Consider the following 19166-nt stretch of genomic DNA (forward strand, 5'->3'; position numbering starts at 1 on the left):
CGCTCCATGTTTTGATATAGCTGCCATATAAACCGATCTTGGGTCTTGACTTATTGAGCCTCTAGAGTGCGCATTTCTTATCCCATTGGGATGAAATTTTGCACGACGTGTTTTCTTATGATATCCAACAACTGTGCCAAGTATGGTTTAAATCCGTTCATAACCTGATATAGCTGCCATATAAACCGATCTTGGGTCTTGACTTCTTGAGCCTCTAGCGTGCGCAATTCTTATCTGATTGGAATGGAATTTCGCACGACGTGTTTTGTTATGATACCCAACAAGTGTGCCAAGTATGGTTAGAATCCGCCCATAACCTGATATAGCTGCCATATAAACCGATCTTGGGTCTTGACTTCTTGAGCCTCTAGAGGGCACAATTCTTATCCGATTTGAATGAAATTTTGCATGACGTATTTTATTTTTACTTTCAATAACTGTATCAAATAAGGTTCAAATCGGTTCATAACCTGATATAGCTGCCATATAAACCGATCTGGGATCTTGACTTCTTGACCCCTAGAGGTCGCAATTATTATCCGATATGCCTGAAATTTTGTACGACGGATCCTCTCATGACCATCAACAAACGTGTTTATTATGGTCTGAATCGGACAATAGCCCGATACAGATCCTATATAAATCGTTCTCTCTATTTTACTTCGTGAGCCCCAATGGGCGCAATTCTTATACGAATTGGCTGAAATTTTACACAGGTCTCCAACATATAATTTAATTGTGGTCCGAACCGGACCATATCTTGATATCGTTTTAATAGCAGAGCAACTCTTTTCTTATATCCTTTTTGCCTAAGAAGAGATGCCGGAAAAAGGACACGACAAATGCGATCCATGGTGGAGGGTATATAGGATTCGGCCCGGCCGAACTTAGCACGCTTTTACTTGTTCAATTTATAATGTTTTCCGACGTCAGTATGGTTTAATGGTACATATATACAGGGCTTACTATCATTCGTTTGATGATGCTTATTCAAGACTTTCTGTACTGCTTTATTTACTCCTTTTTTATACCCTCCACCATAAGATGGGGGGTATACTAATTTCGTCATTCTGATTGTAACTACTCGAAATATTCGTCTGAGACCCCATAAAGTATATATATTCTTGATCGTCGTGAAATTTTATGTCGATCTAGCCATGTCCGTCCGTCTGTCCGTCCGTCCGTCCGTCTGTCCGTCCGTCCGTCCGACTGTCCGTCTGTCCGTCCGTCCGCCCGTCTGTCCGTCCGTCCGTCCGTCCGTCCGACTGTCCGTCCGTCTGTCTGTCCGTCCGTCCGTCTGTCCGTCCGTCCGTCTGTCTGTCGAAAGCACGCTAACTTCCGAAGGAGTAAAGCTAGTCGCTTGAAATTTTGCACAAATACTTCTTATTAGCGTAGGTCGGTTGGTATTGTAAATGGGCCATATCGGTCCATGTTTTGATATAGCTGCCATATAAACCGATCTTGAGTCTTGATTTCTTGAGCCTCTAGAGTGCGCAATTCTTATCCGATTGGGATGAAATTTTGCACGAAGTGTTTTGTTATGATATCCAACAACTGTGCCAAGTATGGTTCAAATCGGTCCATAACCAGATATAGCTGCCATATAAACCGATCTTGGGTCTTGACTTCTTGAGCCTCTAGAAGGCGCAATTCTTATCCGATTGGAATGAAATATTGCACAACGTGTTTCGTTATTATATCCAACAACTGTGCCAACTATGGTTCAAATTGGTTTATAACCTGATATAGCTGTCATATAAACCGATCTTTGGTCTTGACTTCTTGAGCCTCTAGAGTGCGCAATTCTTATCCGATTGGAATGAAATTTCGCAAGACGTGTTTTGTTACGATTTCCAACAACTGTGCCAAGTTTGGTTCAAATCGGTCCATAACCTGATATAGCTGCCATATAAACCGATCTTGGATTTTGACTTCTTGAGCTTCTAGAGGGCCCAATTCCTATCCGATTTGAATGAATTTTGGCACGTAGTATTTTGTTATGATATCCAACAACTGTGGCAAATATGGTTCAAATCGGTTCATAACCTGATATAGCTGTCATATAAACAGATCTGGGGAGTTGACTTCTTGAGCTTCTTAAGGGCGCAGTTCCTATTCGATTTGGCTGAAATTTCGCAAGACGTTTTTTATTGTTCCTTTCAACAACTATGTCAAATAAAGTACAAGTCGGTTCATAACCTGATATAGGTGCCATATAAACCGATCTGGGATCTTGACTTCTTGAGCCTCTAGAGGTCGCAATTATTATCCGATTTGCCTGAAATTGTGTACGACGGATTCTTTCATTACCATCAACATACGTGTTTATTATGGTCTGAATCGGTCCATAGCCCGATGCAGCTCCCATATAAATCGATCTCTCTATTTTACTTTTTGAGCTCACAAAGGGCGCAATTCTTATTCGTATTGGCTGACATTTTACACAGGTCTCCAACATATAATTTAATTGTGGTCCAAACCGGACCATATCTTGATATCGCTCTAATAGCAGTGCAAATCTTTTCTTATATCCTGTTTTGCCTAAGAAGAGATGCCGGGAAAAGAACTCGACAAATGCGATCCATGGTGGAGGGTATATAAGATTCGGCCCGGCCGAACTTAGCACGGTTTTACTTGTTATTCATAGATCTTGTAACTATCCTGAGAACACAATTTGTGTATATGTTCATGTCTTTAAAATTTTCAATTGTAATGCATGATAACACGTCAGCTATATAATTGTTCTTGCCCCTAAGATATTCTACAGTGAAGTCATACTCTTAACTTAACATACTTAAACTCATACTAGTTTCGAACTTGGTTTTTTCATAAGATAATGGTCTATGCTCACTTCGAACAATGAAATGTGTTCCGTAAACATATGGCCTTTAGCGAGTAATAGCCCAATGTATGGCTGTTAATTCTTGTTCGATGGTAGACTTGATGCTTCTTCCCTTTTTAAAGGTTTTTGAGGCATATGCTACATGTAGATGTTTTCCTTCTTACTCTTGTGTCAGCACAGCGCCACATGCATGTTCTCCCGAAATCAGGGATTGCAATAGTATGGGGCTCATCAGAGCCCTTTTAAGATATCTAAATACTTTGTCACAGTCTTCTGGCCATTCAAATGAAACACCTTTCTTCGATAATCTCGAAAGATGTCTTGAATATTCAGAAAAATTTGGTATGAACCTACGGTAATTGTTACAAAAAGCGATAAATCTTTTTGCGCTATCAGCATTCTTCGATGTAGGATAATTCTCTATTGATCTAAAATATCGTCTATTCTTGGAAGTGGGAATTTGTCACCTACCATTTTCCTATTTATTTGTCTATAGTCGATAACCAGTCTCCATCTCTTCTCGTTGGAATTTGGAAGGGATTTCTTTAGTACCAATAGTAATGGACAATTGTACTCTGAAGGTGAGGGTTTTACGAGTTTTCTGACCTGTTTTCTTATCTCTTCTTTGTGTATCCGGTATTCGGTAGTTTTTAATGTACACCGGCTCATTATCCTTAAGCCTTAATTTTTCCTCATAGAAATTGTTAGTTGTTATTGTTTCTGATTCTAACCTGAAAATATCAATGTACTCAGAACAAAGTGTTGTTAATGTTTCACTAAATTGTTTTGGAAAAATGTTATGCAATTATTTAATAATTTCTAATTTACTTTGACTTTTGTTTGTTTTATTTTCAATTATCTCAATCATTGACATCCTCTGTTAAAATTTCTTTATGTATGAGTGTTACTGTGTGGTTATTTGTGTTCAAGAATCGAATATATGCTCTGACAGATCGCACAAGAGTGTTCGCTATGAACACGCCTGGTTGTGGTTCATGATTTGGTATTAAAACCTCTTTATATTTAGTTGTGTAACTGGTCGTATGACTTCAGACCTTGCTGGTATAACCAACACTTCATTATATGTATTCGACATGGGTATTTCAATTTGCTTGTGAATATTGTGTGGGCGTATGATAGGGTAATCTTAATCTTCTTTGAAATCCAATAAATAATTGTATTTTTCATGAAATCCATACCAATGATTCCATCTCATGGTTTGGGAAATCAGTATTAACAACATGACAAATTTGTGGTATTTCATAGTTTTTGAATCTTAAGTGAAAATCTATTATTCCAAGTGTTTCAATTTTACCATGTCCTATTCCCCTGAGATTTGAAATATGCTTTCTGTCTATGTCATGATATGGTGCGTGGTTAGTTTTTGTAAGTGAAACCTCTGCTCCAGTGTCTACTAGCAGAGTTATTCATGTGTCTGTCTGTTTTATGTGCAAATATACAAATAATCTAAAATTAAGGCGGATAGTATACACTTTCGGGTTTTCCGAACTTGTATTGTCAAGATTCATTAGATTGACGTTTCTTTTTCTGTTATAGTTATTGCCATTATTGGGTCTGTTCCAACCTCGATCTCTGTTTTTCTGTCTGAAATTGTTATTGCTATTGTTGTACTGTGGTTATTGCTGCGGAAGTTTCTGAAATAAAGTACAGAGTTCTGTTGTCCCGTCGCCTCTGTACATCTGCTGTTGAATTTACTGACCACTTCGTTCATGGAGTTGAACTGACCTGCTTCCATGATAAGTTTAATCCTATCATTGGTGCAGTTCTTCGTGATTGCCTTGACAGCCACCCGAGTTGAATACTTGGATGCCATATCACTCGACACTCCTTCTGATATGTATGCTCCTTCAAACGACTTCATCAGGGCTTCGATTTCACCACAATAAGGTTCCAAGTGTTCCCTTTTAATTTTGTCTTTATTACAGATACCGCTATTGGCTCATGTGAATCTTTGATGGTATACACCAGTAATAATGCGTCAATGAAACAACGCAAGTTTTCTGGTTTCCCATCAAAGACGGGTAACAGTCTTGAAACGGTTTTCAAGAATTCAACTTTCGTCTGGCCCATTTTATAATCAGTTTCACCTTCTTCCGAATGCTTTTCGATAGGTTCAAGTATTCCAATCTCTCCCGTCTGGAATAAAATATCTATATCTATTTCCAGAGGGCTATCAATAGCATGGGGAACCTCCTGATCAATATGGTGCTTCGACAAAATCTTCGCCAATAGTAATGGACAATTGTACTCTGAAGGTGAGGGTTTTACGAGTTTTCTGACCTGTTTTCTTATCTCTTCTTTGTGTATCCGGTATTCGGTAGTTTTTAATGTACACCGGCTCATTATCCTTAAGCCTTAATTTTTCCTCATAGAAATTGTTAGTTGTTATTGTTTCTGATTCTAACCTGAAAATATCAATGTACTCAGAACAAAGTGTTGTTAATGTTTCACTAAATTGTTTTGGAAAAATGTTATGCAATTATTTAATAATTTCTAATTTACTTTGACTTTTGTTTGTTTTATTTTCAATTATCTCAATCATTGACATCCTCTGTTAAAATTTCTTTATGTATGAGTGTTACTGTGTGGTTATTTGTGTTCAAGAATCGAATATATGCTCTGACAGATCGCACAAGAGTGTTAGCTATGAACACGCCTGGTTGTGGTTCATGATTTGGTATTAAAACCTCTTTATATTTAATTGTGTAACTGGTCGTATGACTTCAGACCTTGCTGGTATAACCAACACTTCATTATATGTATTCGACATGGGTATTTCAATTTGCTTGTGAATATTGTGTGGGCGTATGATAGGGTAATCTTAATCTTCTTTGAAATCCAATAAATAATTGTATTTTTCATGAAATCCATACCAATGATTCCATCTCATGGTTTGGGAAATCGGTATTAACAACATGACAAATTTGTGGTATTTCATAGTTTTTGAATCTTAAGTGAAAATCTATTATTCCAAGTGTTTCAATTTTACCATGTCCTATTCCCCTGAGATTTGAAATATGCTTTCTGTCTATGTCATGATATGGTGCGTGGTTAGTTTTTGTAAGTGAAACCTCTGCTCCAGTGTCTACTAGCAGAGTTATTCATGTGTCTGTCTGTTTTATGTGCAAATATACAAATAATCTAAAATTAAGGCGGATAGTATACACTTTCGGGTTTTCCGAACTTGTATTGTCAAGATTCATTAGATTGACGTTTCTTTTTCTGTTATAGTTATTGCCATTATTGGGTCTGTTCCAACCTCGATCTCTGTTTTTCTGTCTGAAATTGTTATTGCTATTGTTGTACTGTGGTTATTGCTGCGGAAGTTTCTGAAATAAAGTACAGAGTTCTGTTGTCCCGTCGCCTCTGTACATCTGCTGTTGAATTTACTGACCACTTCGTTCATAGAGTTGAACTGACCTGCTTCCATGATAAGTTTAATCCTATCATTGGTGCAGTTCTTCGTGATTGCCTTGACAGCCACCCGAGTTGAATACTTGGATCCCATATCACTCGACACTCCTTCTGATATGTATGCTCCTTCAAACGACTTCATCAGGGCTTCGATTTCACCACAATAAGGTTCCAAGTGTTCCCTTTTAATTTTGTCTTTATTACAGATACCGCTATTGGCTCATGTGAATCTTTGATGGTATACACCAGTAATAATGCGTCAATGAAACAACGCAAGTTTTCTGGTTTCCCATCAAAGACGGGTAACAGTCTTGAAACGGTTTTCAAGAATTCAACTTTCGTCTGGCCCATTTTATAATCAGTTTCACCTTCTTCCGAATGCTTTTCGATAGGTTCAAGTATTCCAATCTCTCCCGTCTGGAATAAAACATCTATATCTATTTCCAGAGGGCTATCAATAGCATGGGGAACCTCCTGATCAATATGGTGCTTCGACAAAATCTTCGCCAATTGATCCCTTATAGTCCAGAATAATTCTAGGCAATATTTTCTGTGTTCCTCGACTAGCTTCCCTTTGTATTCGTATATTAACTTTCTAATATTCACGAACGAGCTCGCTAATATCCCTAGATGCTTCTTTGTCGTTTCTGGCCTATATCTGAATTTTTATACCCTCCACCATAGGATGAGGGTATACTTATTTCGTCATTCTGTTTGTAATACCTCGAAATATGTATTCTTGATAGTCATGTCATTTTAAGTCGATCTAGCCATGTCCGTCCGTCTGTCTGTCGAAAGCACGCTTACTTTCGAAGGAGTAAAGCCAGCAGCTTGAAATTTTGCATAAATACTTTTTATTAGTGTAGGTCGGTTGGGATTCTAAATAGGCCAAATCGGGATTGTAAATAGGCCAAAATGTTGTAATATAGCTGCGATATAAACCGATCTTGGGTTATGACTTCTTGAGCGTCTAGAAGGGCACATTTCTCGTCCGATTTGACTGAAATTTTGCAGGTAGTGTTTTGGTATCACTTCCAACAACTGTGTTAAGTATAATGCATCTTATATATAAAAACCAATTTGTGTTTGTTTGTTTGTTTGTATGTTTGTGTGTTCCTTATAGTCTCAGAAACGGCTGAACCGATTTTCTTGAAATTTTCACAGATGATGCATAATGATCCCGTGGTGAAAATAGGGTACTACATTTTTTGATATCTGAAGGGGGGCGGACCCTCCCCCTTACCCTAATTTTCAGAAACGCCAGATTTCGGAGATGGGTGGTGCGATTTAAGCGAAATTTTGTGTGCTCTCATATAGTACCCTAAAAATAAAAATTTGATGTCCAAATTTCGGATGTGGTACCTAGGGGGGCCGCCCCACCCTAAAACCTACCAAACATATATTTAGACCAATCACGACAATATGGGACTCAAATGAAAGGTATTTAGAATAAGAAAACGTATATGATATCCATATGTCGGACCAAGTGTTAGGGGGACCACCCCAACCCCCAAAACACCCCTAAATCGGACATATTTACCGACCATGGCAATATGGGCCTCAAATGAAAGGTATTTTCGAGTAGAATACGAATCTGATATCCAAATGTGGGACCACGTTTCTGGGGGTCCACTGCTTCCCCAAAACACCCCCAAACAGGACTTATTTACTGACCATGGGAATATGGGGCTTAAATAAAAGATATTTGAGTGTAGAATAGAATCTAATATCCAAATATGAGACCAAGTGTTTGGGGGGCCGCCTCTCCCCATAAATCTCCCCCAAAGGGGACACATTTACGACCATAGCCACATGGCGCTCAAATGAAAGGAATTTGGGAGTAAAGCACAAATCTGATATCAATATTCGGGAAAAGTTTCTATGGGGCCATCCCACCCCCACAACACTACCCAACCCCCAAAACACCCCTAAATCGGACATATACCAATCATGGCAATATGGGACTCAAATGAAAGGTATTTGCGAGTAGAATACGAATCTCATATCCAAATGTGGGACCACGTTTCTGGGGGGTGGGCCCCTTCCCCAAAACACCCCCCAAACAGGACTTATTTACTGACCATGGGAATATGGAGCTTAATTAAAAGGTTTTTGAGTGTAGAATTAGAATCTGATATCTAAATATGGGACCAAGTGTTTGGTGGGCCGCCTCTCCCCAAAAACATCCCCCAAAGGGGACAAATTTACGACCATAGCCATATGGGGCTCAAATGAAAGGTCTTTGGGAGTAAAGCACGAATCTGATATCAATATTTGGGAAAAGTGTCTATGGGGCAACCCCACCCCCACAACACCACCCAAATAGTAAGTATTTGCTGACTTTTTGAGGCCAATGGCAATATGAGGTTCAAATAAATGATATATAGATATATGAGAATAGAGAACGTTGCTGATATATTTTCCGGGCTTAGTGTTTGGGCGACCACCCCAATCCCCAAAACACCCCTAAATCGGGCATATTTACCGACCATGACAATGTGGAGCTTAAATGAAAGGTTTTGGGGTGTAGAGCAAGAATTGATACCCATTTTCGCGACCAATTTTCTGGGGGTCTACCCTTTCCCAAAATACCCCACAAACAGCAACTTTTGAGTGACCATGCCAATATGGGGCTCAAATAAAGGTATTTGGGAATAGAATACGAATTTTATATCCAAATGTAGGACCATGTATTTAGAGCATCAGCCCTTTCCCAAAACACCCCCAAAGGGAAAAAATTTTTCGGCCATGCCAATATGTGGCTCATATGAAACGTATTAGAAAACGAATTTGATAACCTCTTTTGGGGCCATGTGTTTGGGGGACGCCTCATCCTGTAAACTCCTCTTAAGCCAATGGCAAAATGGGGTTTAAATAAATGGTATTTGAGAGAAGAGCACGATGCTGAAATTTTTCCGGGCCATGTATCTGGGAGTACACCTTACATCCAAAATTAAATTCGTAGACCAATAAAGATCATATGGGATTCAGATAAACTGTTAGTCAAGCGATATACTATTATCGTAGCATGGTATTTCACTTAAAAAATCTTTAATTATTCAAAATAAATATTCCAAGGAAACTTTTGTTTCATATAAAATTAAAGAAGGCGCAGCGGAGCGGGCCGGGGTCAGCTAGTATGTCATATAAACCGATCTGGATCTTGACTGCTTGAGCCAATTGAGGGCGCAATACTCATCAGATTTGGCTGAAATTTTGAATGAGGTATCGGTACATAACCTGATACAGCTGCCATATAAACCGATCTGGGATCTCGACTTCTTGAGTCTCCAGAGGGCGCACTTCTCATCCGATTTAGCAGAAATTTTGTACAACGGCTTCTCTCATGACCTTCAACATACGTGTCTAATATGGTCTGAATCGATCAATAGCTTGATTCAGCTCCCATATAACCCTATCTCCCGATTTTGTTTCTTGAGCCCTTACAAGGCGCAATTTTTATCCGAGTGAACTGAAATATTACACAATGACTTCTACAATGTTCAGCATTCATTTATGGTCCGAATCGGATTATAACTTGATATAGCTCCAATAGCATAACTGTTCTTATTCAATATTCTTTGTTTGCCTAAAAAGAGATACCGCGCATAGAACTCGACAAATGCGATCAATGGTGGAGGGTATATAAGATTCGGCCCGGCCGAATTTAGCACGCTCTTACTTGTTTTTAACTGCTTTATTTATATATTGTATCATTAATTTTGTTGAAATATTGAAGTATTTTTACCAAATAAAAACTTGTTGAACTCATTGTACTTATCAATTTTCCAACCCATGTTTCATAAATATAAGACATTGTCTTTTGTATGGGTTTTACCATAATAAAATAACATTTTTGAACGCCAAAAAAACCTCGAATCTTTTTGATGAAGGTTACGATCGTGGACTTCTTCGACTAAGAGTCGTGGACAATGCCCCCGTAATCTTCTGGATGAGTGTTCCGCGAATCTTCCACACGATTTGCTAATGAGTACGTCAGAAGAGCCTTGGTAGATGCTAGAATTGCCTGGACGATTAACATATAAACCAAGTTAGAATTCCTTTTGGTATTGTGAAAGTTGTCCACTCAAAATAAAACATCGAATAACATAATTTAATACACTGATAGAAAAATGACGGCACTTTGCCAATTTTTTTCGCGTCATTGGAAACTTTGTTAATACCATTTGGTATCAATTCAATACTAGACAAACGAAGCTATTAAGAATTGACGGCGTTTCATAACATAATTCAATACACTGATAGAAAAATGAGGGTACTTTGCCAATGCCGTCCGGTATTATTTTGTTCGCGTCATTGGAAAATTTGTTTATGCCATTTGGTATCAATTCAATACCAGACAAACAAAGCTACTAAGAATTGTTGGCGTCACATTTGTATTCTTGTCATCGCGTCAGAATTATTGTTGAGCTTTGGCTTAATATATTGACGCCAATATAAAATATTTGTTAAACATATACGTGCATAAAAACCTGTTCAAATACTTGAAAGCGGTGAAAATGGAAAAGTAAAAATTCTAAGAACTTTCAACATCAAAAACATAATAGCCTCTTGTGTGGAAAACGATGCTGTGTTGGTGTATGCATATAAAAGCCAATTCTGGAAATCAATGGATATGGAATCAATTGCTGAATACAAAGAATTGTGGTTAGTCACGGTTTAACATTACTTTTTGTAATTATTAACATAAATAATAATATTATTTTCAATAGTTTTTTTTTTTGGTTCATTAGGGGGTGGAATAATCAATAACGGTTCGGTACTGAAACCAATAACGGTCTGGTGCTAAAACCAACAACAGATTAGTATAAAAACCTATATCAGTTCGGTAATAATACTTGTACCAAACGGTACTAATCATTTTAGGTTTCATTCATACCATCCGGTATTGTTTTTATACCATGTGGTGTTGCTTTACCATCAATACCGCATGGTACTGAAATGAGCACGTTTGGTATCAACTTTTCTCTGGGTGTATAAGCCCCAACCGCACCAGGCATGAAAATAAAAACAATCGCGAAAAGTTAACTCAGACAATTTACAAACAATTTTTCCGATAATAATCGTCGCGAAGAGTTAATAAAACTTCCGCACACGCAATGGATTGCCCAATGATATCGTAGAAGAGTGTTTCGCGACTCATACGGAAGAACAATTGCGTAAAAATCTTTTGTTCATCGCGGGGACGAAAGCTCCTTCAAAATTTTGAAAAATGTTTTTATGGCGTACATATCACACACACACCCATACCCATTGAGTGACAACAGTTGCATTCTTTTTGAGATTTAATAAAAAATATTAATTTTTGTATAGTAAAACATGCCAAAGCCATAGGATATACCACTCGAATGACGGAAAGCCATAAATCCAGATTTAATGAGCTGTATAAATATATTTTTAGGATGTCTATATATTGTGTTAGCAATTATTACCTTAAAACCAACCATTTCAATTTGCAAATTGGAATACTTACAAACTTATAACAAAAGGGTGTCTGATTTCACGCAATATGTTGCGTTCATTCTTCACATGCTCTATTTGTTTCAAACGAATAACATCGGACATGGCCAACAGTTTCATAGCACAGTATTTTCCGGATATTCGATCACGACAGAGGCACACACGACCAAATGTTCCAGTGCCTAGAAATAGAAAAAACCGAAAAAAATTAGCGAAACGTTTGCGGTGACAAATATACGCATGTACATATAAATAAATGTAGCGATGTGTGTTTTTTGTGTTTAATGAAATGTGGTGAGATTAGTGGTCAAAACATGCAAATTGCCACTCAATTGATTCACTTTCATCACCACACTGTACATCATTTAGAAGTAATATTTAAGGAAATCACAAGCCATGGGAAGTTTTCAAAGGAAATCATCAGACATCGGTTAATAGGTAATGGCTATCGGCAAAGCTAAACATACAGCAATGCCGCCAGACCTTTACCTTTGATTAAAAATTGTTGAGGTTGCTCATCAGCTTTCACTTCAGTTTGTAAATAATTTTCACACCACGATTTGATTTTTAAACAAGTAAAAGCGTGCTAAGTTCGGCCGGGCCGAATCTTATATACCCTCCACCCTGGATCGCATTTGTCGAGTTCTTTTCCCGGCATCTCTTCTTAGGCAAAAAAGGATATAAGAAAAGATTTGCTCTACTATTAGAGCGATCTGAAGATATGGTCCGGTTTGGACCACAATTAAATTATGTGTTGGAGACCTGTGTAAAATGTCAGCCAATTCGAATAAGAATTGCGCCCTTTGGGGGCTCAATATATGGGAGCTGCAACGGGCTATAGACCGATTCAGACCATAATAAATACGTATGTTGATGAGGCAAATCGGATAATAATTGCGACCTCTAGAGGCTCAAGAAGATCCCAGATCCAGACCCCAGATCGGTTTATATGACAGCTATATCAGGTTATGAACCAATTTGAACCATACTTAGCACAGTTGTTAGATATCATGGCAAAACACGTCGTGCAAAAATTCATTCAAATCGGATAAGAATAGCGACCTCTAGAGGCTCAAGAAGTCAAGACCCAAGATCAGTTTATATGACAGCTATATAAGGTTATGGACCGATTTGAACCATACTTGACACAGTTTTTGGATATCATAACAAAACACGTTGTGCAAAATTTCATTCCAATCGGATAAGAATTGTGCACTCTAGAGGCTCAAGAAGTCAAGACCCAAGATCGGTTTGTATGGCAGCTATATCAGGTTATAGACCGATTTGAACCATACCTGACACAGTTGTTGGATATCACAACAAAACACGTCGTGCAAAATTTAATTCCAATCGGATAAGAATTGCGCACTCTAGAGGCTCAAGAAGTCAAGACCCCAGATCGGTTTATATGGCAGCTATATCAGGTTATGAACCGATTTAAACCATACTTGGCACTGTTGTTGGATATCATAACAAAACACGTCGTGCAAAATTTCATTCCAATCGGATAAGAATTGTGCACTCTAGAGGCTCAAGAAGTCAAGACCCCAGATCGGTTTGTATGGCAGCTATATCAGGTTATAGACCGATTTGAACCATACTTGACACAGTTGTTGGATATCATAACAAAACACGTCGTGCAAAATTTAATTCCAATCGGATAAGAATTGCGCACTCTAGAGGCTCAAGAAGTCAAGACCCAAGATCGGTTTATATGGCAGCTATATCAAAACATGGACCGATATGGCCCATTTACAATACCAACCGACCTACACTAATAAGAAGTATTTGTACAAAATTTCAAGCGGCTAGCTTTACTCCTTCGGAAGTTAGCGTGCTTTCGACAGACAGACGGACGGACGGACAGACGGACGGACATGGCTAGATCGACATAAAATTTCACGACGATCAAGAATATATATACTTTATGGGGTCTCAGACGAATATTTCGAGTAGTTACAATCAGAATGACGAAATTAGTATACCCCCCATCTTATGGTGGAGGGTATAAAAAATAATTAAACAAATCGATTTTCCTACTTAAAACTACGTGCATATATTCAATTGATCGCTATTAAAATGCTCCTTTTTTGGTATGTTGGCTGTTGGGCCGATAGCTCGAAATCGGCCTGAATCCGAGGATAGTCCACTGGCTCTACTGGAGCGTGATTAGACCAATACTTACTTACGCCTCAGTAGTTTGGTGGACTGCTATGGGGAAAAAGTGCAACATAAGGACCATACAACAGGTTCAGAGAAAATGTTGTCTTGGCATAGGCGGAGCGATGAGGACCACGCCCACTAGGGCATTGGAGACTATTCTAGATATCCGACCCATTGACATACCGATTAAGTGTGAGGCAGCCACTGCGGCTATGAGACTTAAGGCGATGGAAGAATGGATTCAGAATGGGAGCAGCTCATGCCACCGCGGTATAATCGAGGCGACGATAGGAAACCTGGAAGGAAGGGAAGAGGTTTCCGATCGGATACCTGAGATGAACCTTGAAGTCGAGTGCGAGGCATTGCTGTCATCGGCACAGTCTTGGAAGATCATGTTACTTCTGCCATCTGGAAGATAATCGTACACGGATGGATCAAAGTTAGAGGACAGAGTGGGCCCTGGGGGTATACATTGAGATTGACTGACATCTGTTTCAGACAGCCTGACCATAATACGATCGTGCAAGCGGAGATCCGGGCGATCATGAAATGCGTGAAGTGGTGTGGTGCTAACGCTAAGACGTCGAGTGTGCACATCTTTACGGAGGAGGTCAGTATAGCTATTGATACCATAACGGGACACATAGAACTACGAGATCACTTATGTAAAATTGGTGCGGCAAGTGATAGCATGTGTACGGCATGCGGGGAAGATGATGAGACGTTGGAGCATTTCCTTTGTCATTGCCCGGTTTTCGCGTCTAACACATACCGGCACTTAAGTTGCGGCGGATTAATATCTGCACCCTCTTTTCAACCTAACCTAACCTTGTGTGTTTTTATTGGCTTGCCCAAAAAGTAGTTGCGGATTTTTAATAAAACTTAGAATGAACTTTAATCAAATATACTTTTTTTACACTTTTTTTCTAAAGCAAGCTAAAAGTAACAGCTGATAACTGACAGAAGAAAGAATGCAATTACAGAGTCACAAGCTGTGAAAAAATTTGGCAACGCCGACTATATGAAAAATCCGCAATTACTTTTTGGCCAATCCAATATGTTCGACTTGATATTTTCACTTTCAATCATGTTCCCCTTTCAATGCCGTTACGGGTAAATTTTGTATTATTTCCTCTGAGTCTCATACATGGGCACAATGTAAAATTTTTTAACTTTCTGGCCACTGAAGCCTCATTGGCGTTTGGCTATTGCACAGCAAATGCTCTTAACCTTGAACAGGCAACAATATGTTGGCTTATGTGCATATCAAGTGTGTCGTTGCTCTTTATGTATGAAGTTTATGGATCCAAATCGATGAATATAAATGTAAGTAATACTCGAAATAATTATAAACCAATCGAAAAACTACATCTGGCTGCCTTTCGAAACATTTTCAAAAATTTGTTTGGGATATTGGATTTTGCAACTAGCTTGTATAATTTAAAAGGATAGGTTAAACGTTTCGAAGGACTATATATAGTGACACACTTTTAAATCAGACTTGGGCAATTTTAGAACATTGTGATACTACAGTATTGTCAGACCAAATCCTCTCTATTGGCCCGTATCTTTAATAAGGAATGAAGTGCAGGGTATACTTCACCATTCAGGACATACCTTTATCCATCTACATAGTTCGATCTTAACAAAATCTTGCCGCAGAACTTTTCATTGGACGTCTCAATTTGTGAACAAAATTTCATCAACAATTTTGTTGTTATTAGATCAACGCAACTCAACACTCAAAGCTTAAAACTCATTCTGACAGTAATAAGTTTGACTCTGGGATGTAAAATTAATTTAAAGATCTCAATAATGTTTGAAGATATTTTGTGTTATTCCTCGTTTTATCAAAAAACAAGAAAGGGATGGCAGAAGTCAGGCGGAGCCAAAAAGCCCTACACCCACCCTTCAAGTATAAGCTGGGCGATATCATTAAATGAACGATATATGTAAATCTGAAGCCATTTTAGCATACGTTTCGGATTGGTAACAAACAATTCGTACTACATTTTTGAGCACAATAGTGGTGACCATGCCTTTATAAGTGAAAATCGGGCAATTTTCATATATATCTATATCTCTATCTGAACCGATTTTATGAAATTAACCTATTGTTTTAAGAGTCGTAAAAGAATTATATGTGCGAAAAAGCCATTATAAATTTTCAAGATGATTGGATGGAAACGGCGATCTGTACTTTTATTACAATTTCATATGGACAGACAAACGGACATTGCATAGATTGCGATTCTAAGTCAATCGATATACTTATCTACAGCTCTTCTTTCTCCTCCTGCCGGACGTTACAAATAAATGCCATAAATTATAATACCCTATATAACAGTTGTGGTGTAAGGTATAAAAGATGTAAAATAGAAAATATTTCATTTTCCTAAAAAATTCAAATTTAAAAAAAAATTCTCAAAAATGCGGTAAGTATATCAAAATATTTTATATTTTATCTTGCTTTTCTATTTTGCAAGCATGTAACATAAAATTTTTTAAAATTTCACACAATTTGCTAATTTTTTATCGAAGTTAAGTAACAGCAAACAAAATAACTACTACTATTATCTTTATGATATAACACAAAAAAATTTCGCCTAAAATTGGCAAACTTTTGTTTATTAACATACAGCAAATGCATATTTTTGTTAAAAAGTTCAACAATTTTCAATGGATTTAATTAAAAGTTTAAAATTTTTAATTTAATATCAGTTGGCAGTGTTTGCTGTTATCAGCAGACAAATTTTTCTGGGTGTACGAATGGCTGGATAAGGTAGCTTCTTTACAGAAAAATTCCACAAATTGAAATCATCTCTTCCAACAAAATTTCTAAAACAATCTTTAAAGTAATCAGGCAAACCAAACAAAAACAAGTAAAAGCGTGCTAAGTTCGGCCGGGCCGAATCTTATATACTCTCCACCATGGATCGCATTTGTCGAGTTCTTTTCCCGGCATCTCTTCTTAGGCAAAAAAAAAGGATATAAGAAAATATTTGCTCTGCTATTAGAGTGATATCAAGATATGGTCCGGTTTGGACCACAATTAAATTATATGTTGAAGACCTGTGTAAAATGTCAGCCAATTCGAATAAGGATAGCACCTATGGCTAAAGACCGATTCAGACCATATTAAACACGTATGTTGATGGTCATGAGAGAATCCGTCATACAAAATTTCAGGCAAATCGGATAATAATTGCGACCTCTAGAGGCTCAAGAAGTCAAGACCCCAGATCTGTTTATATGGCAGCTATATCAGGTTATGAACCGATTTGAACCTTATTTGAAACAGTTGTTGAAAGTAAGAATAAAATACGTCTTGCAAAATTGCAGCCAAATCGGATAGGAATTGCGCCCTCTAGAAGCTCAAGAAGTCAAGACCCAAGATCGGATTATATGACAGCTATATCAGGTTATGGATCGATTTGAAACATACTTGACACAGTTGTTTCATATCACAACAAAACACGTAGTGCAAAATTTCATTCCAATCGGATAAGAATTGCGCACTCTAGAGGCTCAAGAAGTCAAGACCCACGATCGGTTTATATGGCAGCTCTATAAGGTTATGTACCGATTTGAACCATACTTGGCACAGTTGTTGGATATCATAACAAAACACATCGTGCAAAATTTTATCCCAATCGGGTAAGAAGTGCGCACTCTAGAGGCTCAAAAATCAAGACCCAAGATCGGTTTATATGGCAGCTATATCAGGTTATGGGCCGATATGGCCCATTTACAATACCAACCGACCTACACTAATAAGAAGTATTTGTGCAAAATTTCAAGCGGCTATCTTTACTCCTTCGGAAGTTAGCGTGCTTTCGACAGACAGAGTTATGCGACCCAAAGGCCTACAGACCCATAAGCCCTATGTCCTTTCTACTCAAAACCATGGAACGTATTGTGGACAACATGATAAAGAGTATGATATCCAGCGAACTGCTCAAATACAAACAGCATGACTATGTCAAGGGAAGGCCCTGCCAAAACGTACACACTGGCGGTATGCATTGACATCGAGGGGGCTTTTAACAATGTGCAGAGCGACACACTGATCCAATCCTTAGACCAGTATCGGGTGGACCCGTTCCTTAGAGACTGCATTAACCATATGCTAAGGAACAGGTGGATAAATTGTATGTCCAATGGCATAAATATAAGGGAGAAAGTGGCACAGGGCACGCTACAGGGGGAATTTTATCGCCACTCCCATGGGTGACCACTATAAATGACTTATTACGGATGCTGACTGAGGAGGGATTATATTACTTTACTTAAGAGGTAAGGATCCGAAAGAGGTATGCAGAAGGGCCGAAAGGGTTTCGCATACGGCATATGACTGAGATCCAGAGGAAATATCCCTGTTCACGAGGAAGACGAAGGTGGCCCAATTAAGCGCACCACGTTTTCTCAATAAGACGATTTCGATATCTGGCAAGGTCAAATACTTAGGTGTGATTTTGGACAGGAAACTGAATTGAAAGTGCCACATTCAGGAACGTACTGAGAAGGCTCACAGAGGTTGGGCACTATGTAGACGGGCCGTAGGCTCAAAATGGGGCCTGAATCTGAGGATAGTCCACTGGCTTTACAGAAGCGTGATTAGACTAATACTTACTTACGCCTCAGTAGTTTGGTGGACTGCTATGGGGAGAAGGTGCAACATAAGGACCATACAACAAGTTCAGAGAACATGTTGTCTTGGCATAGGCGGAGCGATGAGGACCACGCCCACTAGGGCACTGGAGACTATTCTAGATATCCGACCCATTGACATACAGATTAAGTGTGAGACAGCCACTACGGCTATGAGACTTAAGGCGATGGGAGAATGGATTGAGGATGGGATCAGCTCATACCATCGCCGTATAATCGAGGCGACGATAGGAAACCTGGAAGTAAGTGGAGAGGTTTGCGATCGGATACCTGAGATGAACCTTGAGTAGAGTGCGACGCACTGCTGCCATCGGCACAGTCTTGGATTGAAGGAACTCTAGTATTGCCATCTAGAAGATCATGTTAACTCGAGGACATCGAGTCTGAACATCTTTACCGACAGTAAAATTGCCATAAGGGCCATAAGGGCAACCAGGACGGTAAGGTCACGAACAGTCTTGCAGTGTAAGAAGGAGATAAACGTCTTCTCTGAGGATGGCAAAATCTGCATCTTTGGGTGTCGGGCCATAACGGAGTAAGGGGAAATGAAAGGGCAAACCATTTGGCGGTGAAG

The 19166-nt window shown here is 38.7% G+C and overlaps 1 protein-coding gene across 1 annotated transcript in view; it reads right to left on the reverse strand.

Annotated features, from left to right (window-relative positions):
* The window catches only part of LOC106091523 (cAMP-dependent protein kinase catalytic subunit 3), a 332719-nt gene that overhangs the window by 131255 nt on the left and 182298 nt on the right, over nt 1–19166 (reverse strand). The window contains exon 3 of the mRNA XM_059361107.1: nt 11772–11940. Within this exon, the coding sequence (XP_059217090.1) occupies nt 11772–11940 (169 nt within the window). The remainder of the gene's footprint in view (nt 1–11771; nt 11941–19166) is intronic.

Source organism: Stomoxys calcitrans, chromosome 1 (assembly GCF_963082655.1).
Source record: "Stomoxys calcitrans chromosome 1, idStoCalc2.1, whole genome shotgun sequence".
NCBI classification, from domain to species: Eukaryota; Metazoa; Arthropoda; class Insecta; order Diptera; family Muscidae; genus Stomoxys; species Stomoxys calcitrans.